Below are 22,862 nucleotides of genomic sequence, written 5' to 3' on the forward strand. Positions count from 1 at the left end.
CCTTGGAAACAGCATTGCTCTCCAGAGTTGTATTCTCCCTTTGAGGTCAGAAGGAGGAAGAGGCTGCACAAGTTTCCCCGTGGAGGCCTCAGTTCACTGCCCTCGTACCCTGCTGCCGCAGAATACGCTGGAGTTACCCTGCATGGCTTTTCAGAGGACTCAGCCTGGCTTGCTCACGAGGCAGCTGCCCACCCTACACAGGAACGCAGAACCCGTAACCCCAGCTGCCAACCTCACAGCCACAGCAGGGAGGAAGCCGACCAGAGAAGGCATTGAGGAATCGCAACCTAAAGCAGCACTTCAGCTATGAACTAGCTACCCTCACCTACACACGCTTTACTTCTCCCTGTTGGAGATCTTCCTGACTGAACAATAAGACGTTGCTCCCATGCAGGGAAAGCCTTTAAGGCAATTTGTTGTGTTTTCTCTAAGGCACTTTAATGATCCAAGCTGGGAGGAAGTGAGCTGGGAGGCACCAGCTAACTTCTTTTAGAATAGGACTGGAATAAAGGAAAACATTTATTAACAGTGTTCCTGTGACTCCAGCATCAGCATACGAAGCTGCTTGACTCATGCCTTTGGGGAGGAGTGAGGGCATGTCTAAGGGATGCTCCTGTTCCACCAACCACTTCCTCCAGCGCCACCAGTGGGAATGAGAGAACACAAGCAGCTCGACTCTTGTTGGCCACTTATTCTTGACTTGTTCTTGACACCTGTTCCCAGTGTAGTGCTATTCAGCTCTCAAACTCAGCCTTCCCCTCATCTCATATGGACTGGCTTTCCTCACTTCCACAGGCAATAGCACTGGTCCAAATCTGGACTATCGTGGGAGAAGAAGCAGACCCTCTTTGTATTTATTATGCTGGGATCTCTGAGCATGGTGGGGTGGATCGATCCCCACTGCAAAAGCCAGACCATAGCAGGCACCAAGCTTTCTCCTCCTGCACTTGCTAGGCACAAGCTCATTCTGCCTTTTCAAGTCCTGTGCATTAGGGGGATGGTTGGGACACCAGTCCTACTGATCCTCGCTCAAGTGGAACAACCTTCTGCTGATGCAACTGGAAGTTTCGCTTGAGTAAGCAGTAAGGACCACAAAATACCTTGGCAAAAAACGCTGAAATTGTTTTTGATCGGGAAGATCGAAGTAATAGGCAGTCCCCTCAATTCCGGGTATCTGCAACTGCTTGGGATAAACAGCAGGGGCATGAAGGGAATGTGGAAACGGGTTGTTTGCTTGTGTAAGCACTAGAAAAGACATCTTCCAACTTCAGGAGAGAACCAGCAGGGATTGAGGCTAGAGAGGTGATGGGCAAATAAAGATCATTACATTCTTAACTAGGACCAATGCAAAAGAGCCCAGAAAACAATGACCCGGGAAGGGATGCAAGAGTTGCCAAAGATGGTCAGATTGGAGTCACTGTGAAAAGCCTCAGAAATGAAGATTGGAGCGTTGACTCCAAACCCAGCCCTGGAACCAAAGGATGCTGCTGCATTATCCCAGCCGTCGAAGGAGACCCAGGAAGACAGTTAACCTCACAGACTTCAGCTGAGCAGTTTTCTATGTAGTTACGTCTTTTAAAACACCCTGCTAATGGGATTGCCCAATCCATCTGTCTCTAGACTACCTGGCATTTCCATCTGGGTGATTTAGGGAGGGTTGTGCATGGACTCTGCACTCTGAGCACAAGATCAGTGCTGGCCAAGGCAGCAAGAGCTAGAGAGAGTTGCAGTGTCGATCTGTGTCAGGCAAAACTAATTACATCCAGCCCCATCTCTTCTCCTCATGAGGGCCACTGTCATCCCCAGCTGAGAAATACCCTGTAGTGTCGGGCTCACAAGTCACTTGTGTTGCTTGTGTGGCTAAGTGCAGTGTGATAAAATTGCATGGGCAATCTATGCATGGGCATTACAGCACTTGCAGGAACAAAACCCCACAAGCTGGGTTTTCTTGAAAGATCTAGAGCTACAAAACATACAAAAGCTGAATTACTACCTTAGGAAATAAAGTCATAAAAAAACAAAACAAAAGAAAACAAAAGGGGGAGTCGGCACGTGAATGTGATACGAAAAAATACGATAGCACCTTTAAGGAGAGAGCAGGGAGTAAGAGCGAGATGAGGTCAAAAGGAACCTTGTTGTGTTGGAGCCCACAATGAACTGGGGGAGCTCTCAGCCTTCCAAGGCCCCAGCAATGAAGCTCCCTGAACAGGTGGGCTGTGCTCCCCTTCCCTGGTCCCATTTCTCTGTGAATTACAAAACAAATAACCCATTGCTATACAATGTAAATATCTGTGACTGGGCGACTGTAGCAGACACTTGTGCATACTGAGATCAGCACTGGAGGACAGGGCAGCAGGTTGGGCCCTTCCTCCTGGGTTCCTCCTGTGGGGAGGCCCCTTACATCTCCTTGGTGCTCATTCGCTTGGTCTTCTCAGCCGTCTCCTAGAGGAAGAGAGCACAGAAATGAAGCTCTGCACCTGCAAAGGCACTTGCAGTTCCCCCGAGTCTTTATCCATCCACAAACAGCGTCAATATTGACTTCCTTGAAAGCCACACACCTGTATTTGTCTCCATGGACAACACGGAAGACTGCTCTTTGCAGAATAAGGTGCTCCCCTATCTACCAGGCAGTCTCCAAGTGACAGAGACAGAAGGAATTCTAGTGAGGAGGCACTTCATGTAAGCAGATCTTCCCAGCTTCACACTTACCTGATGCTTCTGCAGTTCCTGAACATATCTAGCCAGCTCCTCCTCAGTCAGGTCTTGTTCAGGTTGCCGTCTCTGACCAGGGACCTTCTCATTCTTCCCTGCAAACAGAAATGGAGTTCAGTACTTTGAACTCAAACAGAAATGGGGGGGCGCAGATTTCAGAGCGCGAGCTGAGGAGAACGGAAGAGGCAGGTTAGACTGAGGCTGCATGAGACCACAGCCTATCTCAAGGCTAAGGAGATTTTGGGAGTGCTGGCCATATCTTCTTTGAAAAGGAATGTGGCTGCCTGGCACTTCAGGAGCTGGGTATCCAGCCTGCCCACCTCCCTCCCCTAAGGTAACAAATAAAACCACAAGGAAGAGGCTTCATTCTGCTGTCCTCTACTGTTACTTAAAAGAGGCACCTTTAGTTCGATTATCTTGGCTGGCTAAACTAAACTTCGTAGCGGACAAGAATATAAACAGAGCACTCCATTTAGCTGCTTATTCAGGTCTGTTGCAGGGAATAAATGGCGGCTCAGTGACAACTGATGCTTAACGAAGAACTAATTTCGCACAGCAAAGCCATGTGCACCACGCTGATGCCTCTCACCCATCTGATTTGTTGGTTTATCCCCTCAACAACAGCTTTTTCCCCGACATGGGAAGAAAGTGAAAGATCTCCTGTGCGACTGCATGCTTCTGCCACAGAGGCAGCAACACTGTGTTTTGCATGGCAACTTTGATAGTTGTTTGCAAGCCAGCAGCAAAAATAAGTCTCTCAATAGCTTACCTAACCCCCGAGACCTGCCCATACCTCAGAGGCAGCTCTTGGTACTGCATTACAATGATCTTCTCTCAGGTGGGTTCCTGCTACTGCAGCCAAAAGTTCCCAGCAATGTGGGACGGGGTGATCACGGAGGGTGTGCTGCAGACTGCCAGGTGCTGTGAAAGGAACTCGTTCATACCTGTCACTTTCCTCACTCCTTTTATGTCCAGGCTGGCAAACACTGCCTGGCTACAGATGTGCGCTCTCACACTGCTGCCAACAAAGCTCAAGCAAAGGCCCTGCTTCTAGGGAGGAAGGCCAGGAGAAGGCAGCCCGGTATCGGCAGGGTGTGCCTGGCTTTTCGGAAAAGTCCAGCATGTTTAAACATTTGGGAGAAGGCAGAATGGAGAGCCTTGGTTCAGAACCCCACCAGGGCTTCCCACAGCTGAGAGAGCTTAAAAAGGTCCTTCCAGAGGACCAACAGATAAACCAACAACCCTGCCTTAATATAAACACTACCTCTCTTCAGTCCCATCACCATTAATTTTTTCTACTTCTAGGGTTTTTATTAAAAGAATGTCAGGTATTTTCCTGACATTATTGGCTTATGTCTTACATTTCCTGTCTGGGGCGAGCAGGACCTCTTTTATGATACTGTAAATACAGATACTGTGAGATACTGACACACATACAGGGAAGGTAACTCGCTCCCCACCTACACATATGGTTGTAGGCAGTCACATGTTTGGTTTGTGTATACCCCAAGGCAGCTGGATGCAAAGTAGCTCTAGTCTGGAAAATTTGGGGCTGAAATTTCCTGACACCAAACCCAACCTACAACCCTCAGCAGCATTTCCCCCAACTCAAGAATACACTTTCTCATCTCTGGCACAGAACAAGCTTGGGTTCTGGCCAAACTGGAACACAGGAAGGGTGATGCAAAAGCTACTCTCATACAGTCTTAGGAAGAATGGGAGAGAGAAGAGATCTGGACAGCTGCTACGCTGCAAAGCCTAGAAAGTAAAAATCCCTTTTGTACAGAACCAAATAAAACAATGTTCTGGAGAGCAAACAAACCCTCGCATGTCATTGCGGTGCACACCCAGTTCCCACAGGCACAGACGCAGCGGTTGCATTCCACCTCGGTCTCTGCTCCATCTTCATAGGTTTCATCTTCCAGAGCACACTCTAGAGAGGTACAAAACAAGAGCAGGGATTGTGAGACACAGAGCTGGCAGAGGAGAACAAGCTCTGGAGATACTTTGAGAGGAAGGAGGAAGAACTTTCTCAAAGAAGCCTGCTTCTCCCTGTCCACAGATTACAGTTGCTGGTGGAACATAAGGGCTAAAATACTCATCTTGAATTTACTGTGTGAAATCAGTGAAAAAAACATTGGGGAAAGTCAAACATTTCACTTTGATTTGCTCAAAATAATATATTGCAATTTCTCAATTCCAAATGAAATCTCAACATTAGATTTGCTTGAATTTCCCGATTTGTTATACATATGAGAGAACCTCCAAAGTGAAATGTCTTGGTTACTTGGAAAGCTTCTTCATTTCAGCACATAGGCCTTCTCACAACTTTATTCTGTAGTTAACTCAGAGGCCTACCAAGGCCTAACTCAAGGGCCTATCTCATGTTAGGTGAAAATCAGCTCATCATGTTTTCAGGGAGGGCTGCAACATCCCTAGCTTCCCACTGAAAAAGGAAGCAGACAGTTCAACTCCATATTCCCAGAGGAGCATCGCCTGTGTCAGCAGCGTGGTGCCACTACAGCGGGATGCAACCCGGCACCATCTGGGTGGCAGGAGCAAGCATCCCCGAGAAGACACCCGAATTAATGGCCAGGAATGCTTAGTCAGCCCAGCAGCCAGCTGTTTCCAAGGGAAGTGTGGCACGGTCTGGAAGGGTAGCGAATTTTGAGACATTCACCAGGGAGGGTGCCTGTGTGAAAGGCAGAGCACAGCAGGACTTTGCTCGGGTTTGACTTTCCTAAGTTATTCAGACATGAAGTCCTCACATGACTTTTCTCCACACTGTTAAATATGTGCCTTGACCTTCCATGCATACCTTACCCACCTGACCTACGTCCTTGCTTCTAAAACCCATACCTTTTTCATCACAAGATCTGTGGGTGCTCTGAGACAGAGAAAGGAGGATTTTGGTCAGTCCCAGGCTCAGAGAACAAGGGGTGCTGCAGGGCAGGAGGTAGGGGCAGGCTAACAGAACCCTAGGAATGGAGCTGGTTGTTGGGCTTAAAGCTGGTGTCCTTCCTCCTTTCTTGAGAGTTCCCACTGGTTCCCCAGTAAGAGGGAGGAGTTCCTACTTTTCTCTGGTGGGTTAAAGGATGGGCTGAGGCACTTGAGGAATTCATTGAAGCTCAGTTTCCAGTCAGCATTTTCATCAGACAGTTCGATGAGGGCATCTACACAGAGTCCCCTGAAAGGAATTGAAACACAAATTGAAACAAATTGAATCAAATTGAAATAATGGAAGTTTCATCTCTATATAAGGAAGAGCTTCTTTCCTGTGAGAGCCCTGGAACTGGCTGCCCAGAGAGGCTGTGGAGTCTCCTTCTCTGGAGATCTTCCAAACCCACCTGGATGCCACCCTGTGCCACGTGCTCTAGGTGTCCCTGCTGGAGCAGGGGGGTTGGACTAGATGATCTCTAGAGATCCCTTCCAAGCTCAGCCATTCTGTGATTCTGTGTGAAACAGATGCAGGCTCTGCATATGGTGGTTCCAGACTAGTCCCTACTCTACCATCTTCAGAGTACAGATGAGGAAAAACAGTAATAACCAGGAAGGTTTCAAGATGACAGATACAGCTTTTGTATATATATAAAAACAAAAAGACAAAAACAACTCACTGGATATAGACAAAAGAGAAACACATACAAAATACTTCCTGGCTGGGGAAGAGCTGAGAAGGTGGGGGTTATTCAGAAAGAATCAGGCAGCAGAAATATCGCTCTGCTGACATCTATGTACTCTCACACAGACACAAGCATAGCCTGCCCACAAGCAGCCTGTTCTCTTCAGTGTTTCTTACACACGGATACACACAGAAAAAGGGAAAAACTCTCCAGCTACGTTTTCATGTGATGCTTTCATCAGCTCTTACTGCAAGCTTGTTCTCCCACTGCTATCCCCCTAATCCCTGGCCACACATTCCCACCATCTTATTTTTTGCGCCGGATTTACCAGTCAGGCACCTATGCAAGGAAGGTCTGCTGGAAAACTGAACCTCTAGGAAATAAAAAAGCAGACAAGTTTTCCATCACACGACTCATCTTTTGGCTGCACTCCCACCGGATTCAGTGCAAGAGGGTAGGAATGCACAGTCTAAGGTGAAGGATAAGGGTGGGCCTGCCTGGTGGCACACACGTCTAATTAGGGGAGAAGTCGGTTTGAACACAGGCATCTTGGCTCATGCCAGTGCAGATTGGTGTTATGCATAGGCGTCTTCATTCCACAAGTGGGCAGCTGCCACTACCCACAACATCTGCCCCTTGGCTCTCCCTCTGGCCTCCTTCCCACCGCCCCACCTGAGCAGCTTGTTGGTCTCCTGGTCCATGTAGGTGGTGATGTTGACAGCAGTCTCATTCTGCTCCACAAACTTCAGGAACTCAGTGGAGTCCAGGCGAGAATCACCATTGTCAAAGCTCTGTAGGGAAAGACAGAAAGATGTGAGGTGGTCTGATGTAACAGTTCAGGGAAGCCTTTTATTTCCCCTCTTCTAAATGCACTTCTCATCATTGAGGCTTTAGTGAAACATGTTGAATCATCCCTGCTTTGCAGAGGCTCAAAGAAAAGCAGCAACGCATACATGCTAGCGTCAGAACGGGGAGAGGTGATCATAGCCTTGAGCTCACTGATAAACTACACTGCCTCTTATTTACCTCCCGCTGCTGCTTGATTTATGTCTCTAACCCATTTCTTCTTTTTCTTCCAACCAGCCCTTAGCCTCCTTGTACATCCTGCCATAAAGCACACCAGTTGAGTTCAAAAAGGCATCAACTTTCCCATACACATCCAAATTCAAAGCTGTATCTGCACTGTGGCTGTGATAAAAAGAAATGCCACAGGCAGTTATTTTTTTGCCAATCCTAAAGAAGGAACACTTTAATGCAACAGCACAATGTCTTGCCACTAACTTGGGGAGGTTCTGATAGGATTCCTGGCATGGAAGAACAGGATTTTTAGTCCCCAAGTCCTGGCTGCCCTCCCAGTGCAGTAATTGCATTCTGCTTTTCTGTCTGGGGCTGTCATATCACAGGGCTGAGCACTCAGCATGAGCTGCCGAGCCCCCTCGGAGACAGCTGCATTGCAGTGAGGGAAAGAATGAGCTCTGTATACATGCTGCTGTAAGAGATGCTGGATGACTTTTGGTGTGTGACTTGTGGCAGGTTACTGTGTCTCCTTGCGCAGTGTTACCAGAGAGACACAGGTTGCTATTATCTAGACATGGTTGAGGAAGAAGCCAGAAAGGCAAGGAAAACAGCTCTGTGTGTAACTGCCTCGTTAACATGCTTCAACTTCCACAAGATTTTAGAGTCTTTTCCCCTGCTATTTCCTTTGAGAGTAGCCACTGTTCCCTTAATCACCCAGATTCAGCTGGGCTTGTTACTATGTCTTTCAAGGCTACCGTCTGCATTTACTTTCCCCATCGGAGGTCGTCCAAAACAGAGCAATTTCCCATGACTGGCCTAACTCCTCTTGGCACGATGTCTTTCAAGGTCTAGGTCTGCAGTTCCCACATGTGTGCCTCACATCTGAGTGACCCACACGAACGAGGATCTTATGTGCGAGACAGCACACCTGCTAACCCTTGCCCATGGGGAAAAACTTCACCTCACCCTCCACTTGCTTGTGCTGGGCATGAGCAGTCTGAGAAGGGAGGGCAGCTCCCGAATTTCATCAGGACTTTGTCAGCCTGGGGCCTAGGTGGGGGCCGAGCCGGGCTGTACCGTGGCCATGCGCAGAGCCCACGGCTGCCGCACGCGGCTCTGCAGAGGCTGTCGGGAGCAGCCTGTGTGCAGCGAAGGGGCCGCACAGCCCCGCTTGTGGGGACACCGCCGCTTTCGGGCGCTAGCAGCACCTGCGTGTGCAGGGATGAAGGCTCCCAAGGGGTTTCTGCAGAAGACGCCAGTGTTAATGGCCATGGAGGCTGCGGCGCTGTGCAGAGCGCGGGGGTAGCCCGCCCGCCTCACCAGGGGGTGCCATTGCCATGGCAAAGGCGACTGCAGCGCTGCCTCCCGTCAGGCACCATTAATCTCTCGCTGTCAACAGCTCCTGATTTAAGCGCTCTCTCCATTCCCCCCACCTGCTCCGCCCGGAGCGGGGGGAGGTCTCTGGAGGAGGCGGCGAGGGGGAGGGAGCGCGGCACATGCGGCAGGAGCATGGCAGGCGCGTGTGATCCGCCAGCTCGGGTGGGGAGCAGAGGAGGGGGCCTGGCTGCCCGGAGGCAGGAGCAACCAGCCTGCCCGAGGCGCGAGCCCTGCCTGTGGCTACTCCCTCTTAGCACAGGGCTTGGGGACTGACAGCTCTGCCCCAACTGGGGCATCTTCCTCCCAAGCAGAGACCCCTCCTCAAAACCCCAAATATTCCCTCTCCTCCATAGCCTTGGGACTGCCTGGAACAATGGATCAGCAACAACCTCCCACCCCAAAACGTGTCTCTGCACCAAACCAGTACAGCTTCTTCCCTCCTTAGCTTGCCTCTTATTTTTTCCTCCCTCTGCCCCTCATTCCTGTATTTTCAACACTGTCATCCCCCTTTCTCCCCTGGTTCTCTCCCGTCCCTTGGGACTGGTCCTTCCTGCTGCCTCAGGCATGTTTGCCCTTCCCTCCCCCTTTTCCACAGGGCAGGCCAGACAGCGGGAGCTAGAGATGTTTCAGCTTCATGTTGGCTGTGCGAGCGGCTCTGGCAGCAGTTGCTGCAGGCAGCTCACAGCACATGATGCTATAGGATATATCAGACTTCTCTGGCCCCCATCACTACTGGCACGTCACACACTGGAGCCTCTTGGCGCAAGACATGGCAGCTGTCTCGCAGTGACAGAGCAAGAAATACTTGCTGGCCTCTGAGGCAAGCCTCATGCTCCTTGCCTTGAAATACTTGTCCAGGACTTCGCTGTAGTTGCTGCCCTTGGAAAACCAGCCATCTGGGATAATCTCAGCTTCCAGCCACTGAATGACACGGCGACGAAGCTCATCCCTGTCCGACTGGTAGCAGACAACTGTCACGGAAAGAAGGGGTAGTGGGAGAGAAAGGAAGGGAGAAACAAAGTTGGCAAAGAGACTACAGTGCAACGACTGGAAATAAAAACCCAACAGGCAGTCCTGATGATAGCAGTTTGCTGGCCCCTTGGTCCTTGGAAATGAGCCATGGCCAGATCAAAGCAGAGCAGCCATGTGCTGAACAGCGGACGGACTGTGGGTGACACCATGTGGCAAGGATGGCAAACGACACTCTCACCTCCCCCTTCTGTCTTCCAGTCCTCGAAGCTTGTGGAATAGTAACCAGCTGACTCATCTTGGCTTGAAGAGCTCCGAGAATAAAGGAGCAAGGCAGCTGACTAGCCTTGGACAGTGTCTCCAGGCTTAGAGCCCAATATTTCAGGAGATTTAATTCTTCAAAGCCCTGGCTTGCCCACTTAGACTGGAAATTAGATGGGTTTAAATTATGTTTGTTTGCTGTGCTCTGCAGTCCACGATTTCTCTACGTGGCTATCACTTCGTGTGCTAGGACCCAACTTTGTATTTAGAAGTGAAATTGAAAGCCTAGGTCTTGTGAGCCGTCACATCTGCCTGCAGGTAAATGGAGTCAGAAGAGGAAGCAGTATGAATTTTGACCCTTGCACACACAAAGGATCTCCGTCCAAACCCAATTGCTGCAGTCACAGCCAAACAGACAGATGTAAAAAAGAATAATTTTGAACTTCCCCTCAGCCACTTTGGTGTGGTGGCTGTGCCCTGACATGGTCCTTTGTTTTAGGCTTCCACAAGGGCTTGCTCTCGTCTGTCCTAGGACACGAAGGATAATGATTATAGAGCTTCAGCACTCAGCCTTGGACAGAAAATGTCCCCTTATGTAGTACAGGCCATGCCCCCCAAATCCATAGCCTAAAAACACACAGAAAGGATAAGGGAGGAAGCCAATCACAGGAACCAGAGACTTGCTGGTAGATGGGACAGATGCCTCAGCCAACCTCCTGCCCTCCCACCAACGGAGGCGTCATGATCCAGTGTTGCCTCTCTGTACCTGGGCCTACCTGTTAACCACTCCTGAAGCATAAGTCCCCTTTTAAAAGAGTGCTCCTCGAGCTGGGGGCAGCAGCTCCACAATTACTATGTCTCGAATCCCCAGTGAGCTCTGTAAGACTGTCTCCTGCCTCATCCTGGGCAATTAATACAGCTTGGGTCCACAGGGGCAAACTTGGTTTCTTTTCACCTTGTGCCTACACAGGGTCCCTAGGCCCTCCCTGCAGCGGAGGGCCGAGCCCAGGAGAGGTGCACATGAACAATGAAAGGTTATCAGGAGTACAGAGTTGGACAATAATGCTAATGGCAATCAGATAAATAGTTGATTTATCAACTCAGACCCTGCCACAGCCAGTGCAGAGGAGCCACGTTTATACAGAGCTATGCAACTGCCCCAGAAGACCTTCCTCCTGCCTCTCTTCCTAAATACATATTCAGGCCCCAGCAAAGTAAGGAGACGGCTTCTCACCTGGACTTGCAGCTGGATTCTCAGACTTCTTCTCTGTTAACAGAAAGACAGAAGAGGACATTTATGATGCTATGTGAAGCAGTAAAAGCTTTTTCCCGTTCTGACTGAAACATGGGCAATAGCAGAGGAGCCTGGGAACCTTTGGAAAAACTACTTATTAGGCTTCCCACAACACAGGCAGACAATAGCTCCAAGAGCCCAGCACAGCCAGGGTGTCAGGACCCTAAGTGCACTAATGGACCATAACGTCCCTTACTAACTTCATCGGTGGTCTCCACCCACATACTCTACCCATCAGCCCAAGAGCTACATTTAAAATCATGCCTGGGCCCCTAGATCTTGTTTTAGAAATGCAGGTTTGCCCATCTCTAGCTGTGTTGCAGTCTACACCTGGCCACAGATCCTAATGATCCAAGCCCTGACCTCTAGGCAACCTTCCTACCGTGATGTCAGACCTGCTTCATTACTATGGACTTGAATGGCAATCACTGGGCTGTTCCTTGGCTTTAACCTTGATTACCATCACCAGCCTTGATTCTGTCCTGACTTCATGGCTTGATCTTGGACCTACTTCATCATCATAAACTTGCCTGACAATGTCGGCTCTTGGTTGAACCTGGCTTCTCTTCCCAGGTTTTCCTAGTTTCCCTTGCTTGTTTACTGTGGGAGAGGTCCGTGACGGGTAATGCACCTGCCCTGCTGGCCACATTATCATGCTCTGCTCCCAGCTTCCCCCCAACCCACCTTAGGGAGCAGCCAGTCCTGGCTGCTTTCTGTCATGGGGTTACCTTTACAGTGGCCATCATAGTCCACCTGGATCTTGGAGCCAGTGAGGCAGGCATCCCGGTGCAGCTCACAGTGGTTCAGGTATGTCTTGCCATTGCTACCGCACACGGGCCTCTTGTGAGGTTTACATTGCTGTGAGAGAATTAGGTAAGAGAGTTTTGTACCTGTCCTTTCTGCACAGCTAGACAGAGGCACGTGAGTCCCAGCATCAAGCCAGCTCAACTTTTGCAACCTTCTCTTGTCCCCAAAGGTGTTTGGAACAAGCTGAGCACTCCCATTCCCACCCCAGAAAAACCCTTGTAGGGTCAGAGGAGCCCATGGGTGCTGATTCAGAGGCTTTTCCTTATCCCAGCCCTAGCCCCATCATCATACAGGAGCCTTCCTGAAATCAGAACACAGTAGAGAGAAATCAGAGCCCAGAATAAACGCTGAGCGTAAACCTCCATCTGCCTCTCTGCGTGTCACGGACGTGCCTTGCTGGAAATGTTTTACTGAATATGTTCTGGGCACCTCTGTTTGCACCTGCAGGTCAACTCTGTCGCAACTCCTTGCAGAATCTGCTCCACCTCTCTGCCACTGAAATCAGAATAGGCTGGCAACCAAGGGCAGGTGCCTGCGGTAGAGCGAGAGTTCACCAGCTGAGCGTCACTGTTTGTGCTCTGCACCTCCTTCCTGTGCCTCGGCCAGCCTGGGCAAGGCAGGCCAGAGTGTTAGACTCTTTTTCTGTTAAGAGGCATTTCACTTTCCAGTGTCCAGGCTGCCAGTGTCTGAGCTGCAGAGTCTGAGGGAAGTGGGAGCAAAGAGCCGCACGCCCGTTTCCAGAGGCGCGGCAGGAATGGCTGTGAAAGCACAGGGCAGAGCGCAGCAGTAGGAGACTGCTGCTTTATAGCTGGGAGAGGCTTTTCAGCACATCCCAGGCTCCCTGCTGGACAAACCTATTTATCCTCACAGCGCTCTGCCAAAATTGTTTCAATTTTAGGGAAGCTGATTTTTAGTGGGGTGCTTGTAATCTCCTCAAACAAGACTCCAGCGAGAGCAGGTTGTCTTGAAGCTTGCAGGGCACCCCTTGCATACCAATGCCCTACCAGGCTCTCCCAACAGGAGAGGCCCCTAGCCAAGCTGTCCCTGCAGGTGAAGACTCCAGGCAGTTGTGTGAGTAGGACAGCTATAAGCCCAACTGCTTGAAAAAATTCTGAATTTGCAGCTGCCCCTGATGGCCTCCAGCCCCACCGTGTCATGGGGCCCTTCCAGTGACGTGAACCCAGCCTTGAGCGGGGGTGTTGTGATGCCTTCCTCAGATGCAGATGCTCTTCTGCCTCCCTACCTCAATGCAGAGACAGGTTGGCTCTCCCTTTTCTGTCACAGCACACTCTCGTCCAGCTCCACAGAAAACATTGGCACAGATTTTGGATTTGCTCCGTGGTTCCTCCTGCAAGACACGAAGGAAGAGACATAGAATATGTCAAGTCAGCATTCACTACCTAGCTTAAAAAAAACCCAAAACCTTTAGCCTGGATCAAAGGGCATCACACTAGTAACACACACATGACAAAACAAGAACAAGAAAGATGTCACTACAACAGACGGAGAGCTCAGACCATAAACAAGAGCAAACACAAAAACTAGGGTTTGCAGCCCCAGCAAAGGAGAGTGTCCTTGAGGTCATTCCAGGAAATTCACCGGCGAGAACTGAAGCAAACATGAGCATAAGAAAACCTAGTGCTAATGGCAAGAATGGCAAGAAACTCCCTGTTGTCAAGGATTACTGACTTCAAAATTCTTCACACTGGGTAAAGAGCAGAAATATCTTTGGCTGAAACATTTGGGAAAAAGATGAATATAACCCTGGAAGGAGATGAATATAACCCCCACTTTCCAAAGTATAATACCAAACAGGAGAAAGAAAACACCACGAGGCATCAGATAATGCCCCAGTCACAAAACATTTCACAAAGCTATGTGGCCTAGTATCTTGCTTCCACTGGTCAAGATCACATTCTTCAAAAGAAGAAACACTGACACAGATGATTATATTGTAACCTTCTCACAGAGAATTTTTTTTTTCCTGGCTCCTGACAGTGAGTGGTTGGCTATGCCCCGAGGCACGATCTGCAAGCTTTACAGTTTCCTCCTAGCCAAGGTCATCACAAGCACTCTTCTGGTTCATGTAACTGTCAAATCTTTTCTCGAGCCCTGTTGCATTCCCAAATTGGTGGCAGATAACAGGGCAGAATTCCACAGATTAATCATGCTTTTGATAAAACCACCATTTGCTTTTATCAGCTTAATGTTTCTTTTTACTTACGCTCTTAAAAGAGGAGACGGTTCCTGAGGTTTGTACTTTAGAGACTAGGTGTAATTTCATGCTTTGTCACTAATTTCCTTTGTGACCCTCATTACGTATTACATTTGACACCTAATAGTTAAGTATCTTGTTCAAGCTAGTAATTTGGCTTTCTCAGCGTTTTTTTACTGGAGGCGGAAGACTGAACACTCTTGAAAGTAGGTGACCAAACCAGAACAGAATTTGCAGAGGAGCAAGTGTTACTGATATATATAATGACAAATGTGGAGTATGCATTTTTCTCCTGTTGCTTCTTTATCTCCCCCTTTTTTTACTTCGCTTTTAAACCACAATTACACACTCATTTGCTTCTTCACTGAACTGCCCACAGTGACAGAAAAATCAGATCATTTTCTGAATGAACTTGCCCTGATCTTCAGAATACGTTTTCTGTTGGCCTGTTGCACAGTCATCCCGTCTGAGGAGGTATTTTCAAAAATGACGGTCTCAGCTCAGAAACGTACAACACTTTCCAGGTTTGCTCACCTCATAAATACAGTTTATTATCCTCACTCCGTTCCCTCCTTTTTCTTCCCAGCTGATAAATCACGTATAGTTTCTGAGCTATAAAAGACATTCTGCCTTTTCTGCAACATCTGTATCCCTGTAGCTGCCTCCTGTGGAGAGATGGATAAATGATCTAAGCACTTCTGGGAGGAAGGCTGTTCCTCTGAGAGTGCAACGGAGCAATATGAGCACTCTGCTGCACAGGGCAACTTCACACAACTTCGGACAGGAAAGGGAGAATAAATCACTTTGCAAAAAGCAGGATGAAAATCAAAATAAATTCTCCCAGACTGCAAACCGCCTTGGTCACTCGCGCACCTAAATTGCACTGCTGATGCCTAAATGCTGATTTACTGCAAAGGGCTTCTGAGCAAGCCCCCAGCCATGCATGGAGCCAAAGACCAGAACAAGAAGGGCTGGACACGGCTTGAAACGCCTGTGGCCGAGGTTTGCAAGCCAGGCTGCTGGCAATAGGTGGCAGTGCTTTGCCTCTCCTTGCTCACGGGCATGCAGCAGCCTCCCCAAATGCCAAACCTGCCTCCTGCTTCAGGAACTGAGACTTAAAGAAAGGACGGAAGCGAAGCCGGCCTCAGTGGGCACCCAGCGGGCAGCTTGGCCACGGTGGCCAAGCTCGTGTCGCCTCATCAGCTCCCCGGGATCAGCCCTGCACCGTGCCCGTGCTGGTCACTGCTGCCCTCCTCGCAGTCTCACAGCCAAAGAGCCAGTCTCTGCAATCCAAGCTGGCGACATGGCCACAGACCTCTAGGACTCGCTGCCTGTCCCTGCTCCTCCCTCCTGCTCTCCACATCTCCTACCTGGTGGAGAGCGTCTCCCACCTGCCTCTGCGCCGTGTGCGCCTCAGCCTGGGGCCAGCGGCTGCTGCTGCCCATACTGACTCTGCCTCTTTCGAGACCAGGACCCGTTTTCCCCTGTGAACCCACACACGGACAGAGATAGCAGTTGCAACAACGGCAGCTTGGTCGAGCTGCCTGGCTCTGAAGTGGTTCATGGGCTACCACAGAGCAGGAGCTCTTTCTCCAGTGGCTGCCATCCATCTTCCCACAGCTTCCTGCCAGGCTGAGCTGTGGGCTAATCCTTGAGTCTCCCCTCTGTGACCTAGAGCGTAACTGAGGAGGTGGTGGTGGTGAAGGAACGGGTGAATTCGGTGGGGCTCTCGGAACCAGGGCTGATAGACTTCAATCTTGAGTCTGGAACAAACCACAAATCCATTTCTTGTGACAGATATTTTGAGCTTGCCTTGAACCTTGTGATGTTTGGTGTCTTTTTTTTTTAAGCTTTACCTCTTGGAGACATGTGAGGAGGTGAGGACGTCAGCTGTCACTTCAATATTAAATAGCCTGTCCTCACAGCTACTGCATAAACGCTTGAAAATGCAAGTGGCAAAGGCTGAAATAGCAGGTGACAAGCAGAGAGACTCCAGTATGTTATGTATTTAAATGCCATCATCTTCAACCTAACCTCAGGGCCTGGGGGCCTGGAAGCATGTTTTCATACCGCCTCCTCTGGGTGAGCTGCTGTCTCCCTTTCTGTCGCTCCCAGCCGTGCAGAGGGGCTCAGGCAGGTGGAGGGGAAAGGGCTTGGAGTTACCACTGACTGCTGTACAGTGGCATCCATGTCGCAAGCCATGACGAGACGGTTCCTCTTCCCGGCTCAGGTGGGCTGGTCCAGCTGGGGCAATGCTCTCAAGCACCGCTCTGACACCCAGAGAGCAGGTGGGCAGGCTAGCAGCAAAGGGCCCAAGAAGCATCCAGGCTCTGAATGGCCACCACAGCACCGTGGTGCTCCTGCCTCTTCACCCTCGACTTCTGCAGGGCACAACCTCGCCAGCCATCTCTCTGGCCCAAAACCACAGGCAAAGCTGTTTGTTGCCACCATGCTGCTGGTGGAGCAGAAGCCCAGAGCAGTGGGGCAGCAGCAGCCTCCCGTATGTCCACAAGACAGAGACGGGAACACATGCCGCTCACGCAGCATTGCGGAGCCTACTGCCATGGGCTAAGGCTTCTCGCTTGCGGCCTAAGGGCAGTTGAGGCCGGAGGGAAGCGCTGAGCGGGACACCTGCGCTGAGCGTGCTGCAAGCCACCAAGGGCGCCTTCCCGCTTGGCTGCTGCATCGCCACCACAGAGCAGCGGGGAGGAGAGACCCGCTTGGCTGCTGCATCACCACCACAGAGCAAGGGGGAGGAGAGACATTTCCAAGGCACCTGTAAGTGGGAGAGGCGGCATTGACGTCGGTGGTGAGGAATCGCCATGGCAAGTGAGGAATCGCCATGGCAACCGGCAGAGCGGGGCCTCAAGGCAGAGATCTGAAATTGGGCAGCAGAAAGGGCCGTGTCGCATCTTGAGCAGAAAGAGCGCCGGGGAGAGCGCAGATGCCGGGAACGTCCCCAGGCCCGTCTGAGCCCGGATGTTCCGGGTGGAGCGCGGTTCCGTGTGCTGCCCCGTGCGGATCGGCAGGAGGGGCCCAAGGTGCCCTGCTTGGTGGCGCCTGCCTGCATTGGCGAGGCTGCTTCAAGAGCGCGCTGCCCGCAGGCACATGGCCATGCTGCATGCCTGGTGTGACCGTCCCCAACCTAAGCGCCTGGCAGAGACCAGCCCCACGTGCTGGTGCTCCAGGGCTTGCAAAGACATACACCTCCATACGCTTGCAGGGACAGCGTTAGGGATGGCCTGTGTGTGACTCTAGGATATATGAGAGTGACTGCAGTCTGCTGAAAAGGTTGATAGTTTACCAACAGAACAACTTTGAGGGAAAGAACAAGTTTCCACCTGCAAAGAAGAACTGTGCAAGCGGCTGCATGTCCATTGTGGCCCAGCACATGGAGGAAACAGAAGGGAGTCCTGTTATTACACACACTCACACACGCTATGAAACCGCACACAGACCATGCTGCTGGGAAGCGGATGAGGTAAGGAATGGATGCGCTTGGAAAATCATCCCCGAACCACTTTCTGCACGTCCTTCCATATGAAATCTCTTCTTAAGAGACCTCAAAAGTATTTTCTCAGCCGCACAAGAAAGCACTGGACAAGTGGTACATGCTGTCCTGCTCCTACTGACCTCAGTAAATAGCTTTTGGGCTATCAACAGTTACCCCAGCTTCAGCTTCTTTCTCTTCTTCTGGTATCAGTTTGTGGAAAACCATAAAATGACTCAGCCATTCATACTGCTGTGTTGTTTGCTGTAAAATCAAGGATTTGCGTTTTGGCCCTGCCTGATGTGCAAGCAAATCAAAGTGCTCTAAAGCGGTGACAACGAAAGCTCTTCTGGGAAGCAATCTGATATACAAAATTGAGCACTACATAGAAAAAGCAAAGTAAATGGCAAGAAAATGATGGCTGGAGTTGCAAAACTTGCACAGATTGTTACTCTTCAAGGAAGACAGCAGCTAAAGCTGGGGGGAAGCCTTCAATTCAAATATAACCAGTATAACAGTAGATTCTCCTCAGATAAACATGGAGAAATAAGCATTGCTACTGCGTATTTTCCACCAGTCCTCCTTTTGTCTTCAGATTCAATTCCATCTTTTCCATTCCCTGTGACATTGACTTCCATAGGAGTATCCACATTGTAGGTCTCAAGAACACACCAAAGGAGCACTGGCAAGCAGCACTCTGAGTAATTTATAAATGAACTCAATGTCCAGCCATGACATCTAATATTTCATTCAGCCCTTGTCTTGGCAATGTTTTCCCCTCAGTGCAGAAAGATTTGGAGCTATTGGGTCAAAGATGCGGAAAGCTGAGGCAAGAAGCCTTGTCTCCTGACTACTGAGCCTCTCCTGTTTGCTGCAGGGCTGGGAGGGAGAATTACACAGAATCACAGAACGGTTGAGGTTGGAAGGGACCTCTGGAGATCACCCAGTCCAACCCCCCTGCTTCAGCAGGGACACCTAGAGCATGTGGCACAGGGTCGCAGCCAGGCACGTGTTGAAGATCTCCAGAGAAGGAGACTCCAGAGCCTCTCTGGGCAGCCTGTGCTCGGCCACCCTCACAGTCAAGAAGATTTTCCTCAAATTCAGGTGGAACTGCCTATGCTTCAGTTTGCACCTGTTGCCTCTTGCCCTATCGCTGGCCACTGCTGAATAGGGTCTGCCCCCATTGACATCCCCCCTTAAGGTATTTGTACACACTGATATGGGCAGCTCTGGGGACATTCAGTAACTCCTGTACAGAGATGGCACTAGGAGAGCGTTTGGCTCACGTGCTTCATCCCACCACCTGGCGGTGCCTCTGGGCAGGATAGCTCCTTGGGCTGTCTTGCCAGAGCCGGACGAGCAGCCCATGCCTGCTGGAGGGAACAGCCTGTTACCCTCAGTCCTCCCTGCTGCAGGGTGGGCAGTCTCCCCCCTCCTCATTCCGGTTTACGGCTAACGAGCAACGTGCCTGTCCCTCCCCAGCAACGCTGACCTGATTCCTGCGGCAACTCCCTCAATCCTCTAACACTCCAATGTAACAGGGCACATCTCTGGCAGTGGCATAAACTGAACAGACTGGCAACAAAACAAGCAAGCAACCTGGCCTTGGGATTGTCATATATAAATAGATGAACATTTCAATTTCTCCTTCTTAGTGCTATTGCCTCAGGACACCTGCAGGCTCTGGAATTAACGCTGCACAAGCTGCCTTGAAATCCCATTTAGAAGGTTTATTTACAACTCTTGCAGGGTGGATAAGTGTCTGGCTTGCACTGTCTGAACCATGCGAGATTTCAAGACTAGTTTTCCAGTCAAAGCAAGCTCCCTGGTCAGAATTAACACTAGGCTCACGCTGGGACTGTGTGGTGATCCACAGCCATCCATCTTGGAAGAAGAGGTCACCAGATATTGCTGAAGCCACTGCTATAGGGCCACCTCAGGCCCCATCTGTGCTCTTCCTCAGGTCCCACAGTGACACTTTTCCATGGGCACTATCATCTCCCTCCTGCTACCACCTCCAGGAGCTCCCCTTGGCTTCAGGAGATATATAACACATGCCCTACAGCTCCATCCAGGAAAATGTTGTCAGGCTGAAGGCCAGACAACAGGCCACCCCCACACTAGTTAAAAAGCAGAAGGAAAAATGTCAAGTTTGTGTGGCAAAGCCTGGGCCAGGAATGGATTCCTCAGGGAACCGCCAACCGGCACATTGGACAACACCATCAAGGGTAACAAAGTCCTGTCTGAACGGTTACAGCACGAAGCCTGTGACGGATGTGAAGGAGTCTGGAGCCAGTACTTTAGGAGTCCATCTCCTCCTCCTGCTGACCCAAGCCCCAAAGCTGCTCCGTGAGGAGCAGGACTAACAAAGCCCCATTCGCAGGCGCGCTCTGCACGGAGCGTCTGGCAGCTGGCAGGGAGGCAACTTGTGAATTCTTCCCTCCAGGGGGTTACTTGTGGGCCCCTCTCATTAAGCCGGTCACCTAGAGTCACGGAACCAGCTGGATCCCATTATCTGGGAGGCTTCACTGCTTTATCAGCCGTGGTGGAAACAGGCGGGGAGATTCCAGAGGCGTGGGAGGTGAGACAGGCCGGCATGGCCGGTGCCCTGACACAGCCACGGCTCCTAAGGGTGTCAGGCTACAAACAGCACTTCTGCACGGCTCCACGGAACAGCCTTCCAGCTCCCCACCTCGCTCCGGGCAGGCTGAGCTATGTGGTGTGCAGCCCTGGGGCCAACCCCTTGCAGCAGCCTGCTCTGTACGAGGCCCTTGATTCCAACTCCCCTTTCAGCATCACTTCCCTTGCATTCCAGAGAGCCCCCATCTCTCTCCTGCTTCAATCCACCCCTCAAAGCTTCCATCCCTGAGATACTTCAGCCAGCTGCAATGCAAGGCTGCCAACGGCCATCCGGACACAGTGCTGGGAACTGCTGTACTGCAGGACACCCACCTCAGAAAAGCAAACATCCCAGTCCACCAACCCACACACCCAGTCATCAGCCACATGTACCCTCTGTTCTTCCCAAATCCTTCCCAGCATCTCCTACTCTCAGTCAACATCCAGGACTGGCTTGCTATTACTACATCACACAACCAAATGCAATCCTGTTAAGGCTTTTTAATGCTTAATAAATGAGTATGGCTGAGATCCTCCTGCAACAAGAAAGATTGCCCTGGCAGCACTGCCTGCCAAGGCTGCTCTGCCCTCTTCGAGAAGGGAGCAGACAGAGGCTGCAGCTACACGTGGAGAGAAAGGCTCCTGCATTAGGAAAAAATGCCAGTGCTGCACAGCTGCCACAGTGACCTAGAAGTCTGCCCCAGGGCAGGAGCTGGTGAGGAAGACTGAGCAAGCTCTACATGCCCTGTGACCTCAAGTGTAGTGTAGGCTGTATGGCAAGGACTGTGACTTTCCTGTGCTCCAGTGCAAGTGGGTAAGAGCTGGGGTAAGCAACAAAATGAGACATAGGAACTGGAGGCAGAAGGCTCTCCTCCTCATACTCTAGGGAAAAGGAGAAAGTCATTTACCAAATAGAGCTAATTTGTCTTAGTGCTGCTAACAGCTACGGAGCTCAGCACATCTCTCTCAGGGACTCCGCTGTTTTTCCTTTTAAACTAGCAGGAATGGCTGTTCTCTGGCTCCCACAACCTCATATTTTCCATTACGAGGCTAGGACCAGTGAGGCCCCATAAAGGGAACAATGACATGAGAGAGTCGGAGGAAAGGAAACCTCTATCACAAACAAGTCTGAAAAAAGGCTGCCATGGGGAAACAAGATTGCATTTAGCAATGCAGTCCAGCTCGGCTGCTCACCCTCAGATAAAAAAATTAACCTCAGAAGCACAGCCTCAAAACTATAATGATCAGAACTGCACTGTCTCTTAGCACTCTTCCTTTTACCCAGCCCTGCAACATTTCTGGAATCAGAGGCTGGATTCCCTTCTACCGCATCATGCAATAAAATTGCCAGCTCCTTCTCAGCTCTCAGGAACTTTCTTACTAGGGCTGGCTCCTGACAAGGCAGGGAGGCAGGAGACCACAGACTGATTAGCACATGCCAAGCCAGCTGGAGGGATTTCAGCTGCAAGCACAGCAGATTCAGTCCTATGGGAGGAGAATAGATGCTGCTGCTGCTGCAGCTGCGTCATATTTCTTAGCGGGAGGAATTCTATTAATTACTTTGTATTTGGGTATGAAAACCATACCTGCACTCTGAAGGCCCTAAATGAAGTCAGCCTCAGAGGCCCTGCAGAATGATATTGGTATCGACAGGTTGGAAAAAAAAAAGCCTTAGAGAAGGGGATTTGCCCAAGCATTACCACAAGTGGCCCAATGCCTTCCCTACCCCATCCAGGGCCAGGATCACTCTGCAGGCTGACATACAAATCCTGCTCCTTTCTGGGGCATGACTCTCCTTCCCAGACCCAGAGCGCTCTGGACCAAGCTCTGTTTCTGTGGATTCCTGGAGATGCAATTCTCCATCCTGGTTTAACACGTACAAACATGACCAGTGTAACTCCTGCTGTCCTGGATTTTACCAGGAGGTACCAGTGTGTATGTGGGCAGCACGGGAGACCAGTCAGAGCAAATTAGAGGCGGCCAGAAGAAGCTCTTGCCAACAAGAGTGTAGGCACGAGGAAAAGCAGCTCCTCCTCCGAGCAGGCCGTGAGGCCCAGATTGCTGTCACCACTTCCCAGACCCAAGGGACAGATTGCTGTTTATGCCATACATGACCTGTTCCGTTTCAGACCGAAGCATGGTGACCCATAACTCCTTCTGCATCATGGCAGTCCCTCCTTGTCAGTCCTTTCTATCCCTAATTTTGCATAGGCAGAAGCCCTGCAGATATCCAAGCAGTAACATACCTGAGGAAATTTAGAACTGTACTGGTCCTGCCAAGAAGTTGTGTTGCCCATTTCTCCAGCCAGATGGTTGGTGTGTGCCCAGAGATTTACTTATGAACAGGATACAAATCTGGCACATTCTCAGCCATTGCCTAGCTCCAATGGAGGGAAGGGAAGGGTCAGCTACGCAGCTGGGGGCAAATCAGGATCTACGACTCTAGGGCATCTCCTCACGTCCTCCAATAACTGGAAG

The 22,862-nt window shown here is 50.5% G+C and overlaps 1 protein-coding gene across 1 annotated transcript in view; it reads right to left on the minus strand.

Moving 5' to 3' along the window:
- Positions 1 to 1,763: 1,763 nt before the first annotated feature.
- The window catches only part of FSTL1 (follistatin like 1), a 46,082-nt gene continuing 24,983 nt past the window's right edge, over positions 1,764 to 22,862 (minus strand). Inside the window, exons 3-11 of the mRNA XM_088535777.1 lie at positions 13,304 to 13,408; positions 11,982 to 12,111; positions 11,194 to 11,226; positions 9,570 to 9,700; positions 7,008 to 7,126; positions 5,787 to 5,899; positions 4,535 to 4,645; positions 2,710 to 2,807; positions 1,764 to 2,442 (exon numbers count right to left, since the gene is read on the minus strand). Of these exons, the coding sequence (XP_088391903.1) occupies positions 2,398 to 2,442; positions 2,710 to 2,807; positions 4,535 to 4,645; positions 5,787 to 5,899; positions 7,008 to 7,126; positions 9,570 to 9,700; positions 11,194 to 11,226; positions 11,982 to 12,111; positions 13,304 to 13,408 (885 nt within the window). The 3' untranslated portion in view covers positions 1,764 to 2,397. The remainder of the gene's footprint in view (positions 2,443 to 2,709; positions 2,808 to 4,534; positions 4,646 to 5,786; positions 5,900 to 7,007; positions 7,127 to 9,569; positions 9,701 to 11,193; positions 11,227 to 11,981; positions 12,112 to 13,303; positions 13,409 to 22,862) is intronic.

Source organism: Tinamus guttatus, unplaced genomic scaffold (assembly GCF_059628265.1).
Source record: "Tinamus guttatus ecotype Peru unplaced genomic scaffold, ASM5962826v1 Tinamus_guttatus_pri_ptg000646l, whole genome shotgun sequence".
In the NCBI taxonomy this organism is placed as follows: Eukaryota; Metazoa; Chordata; class Aves; order Tinamiformes; family Tinamidae; genus Tinamus; species Tinamus guttatus.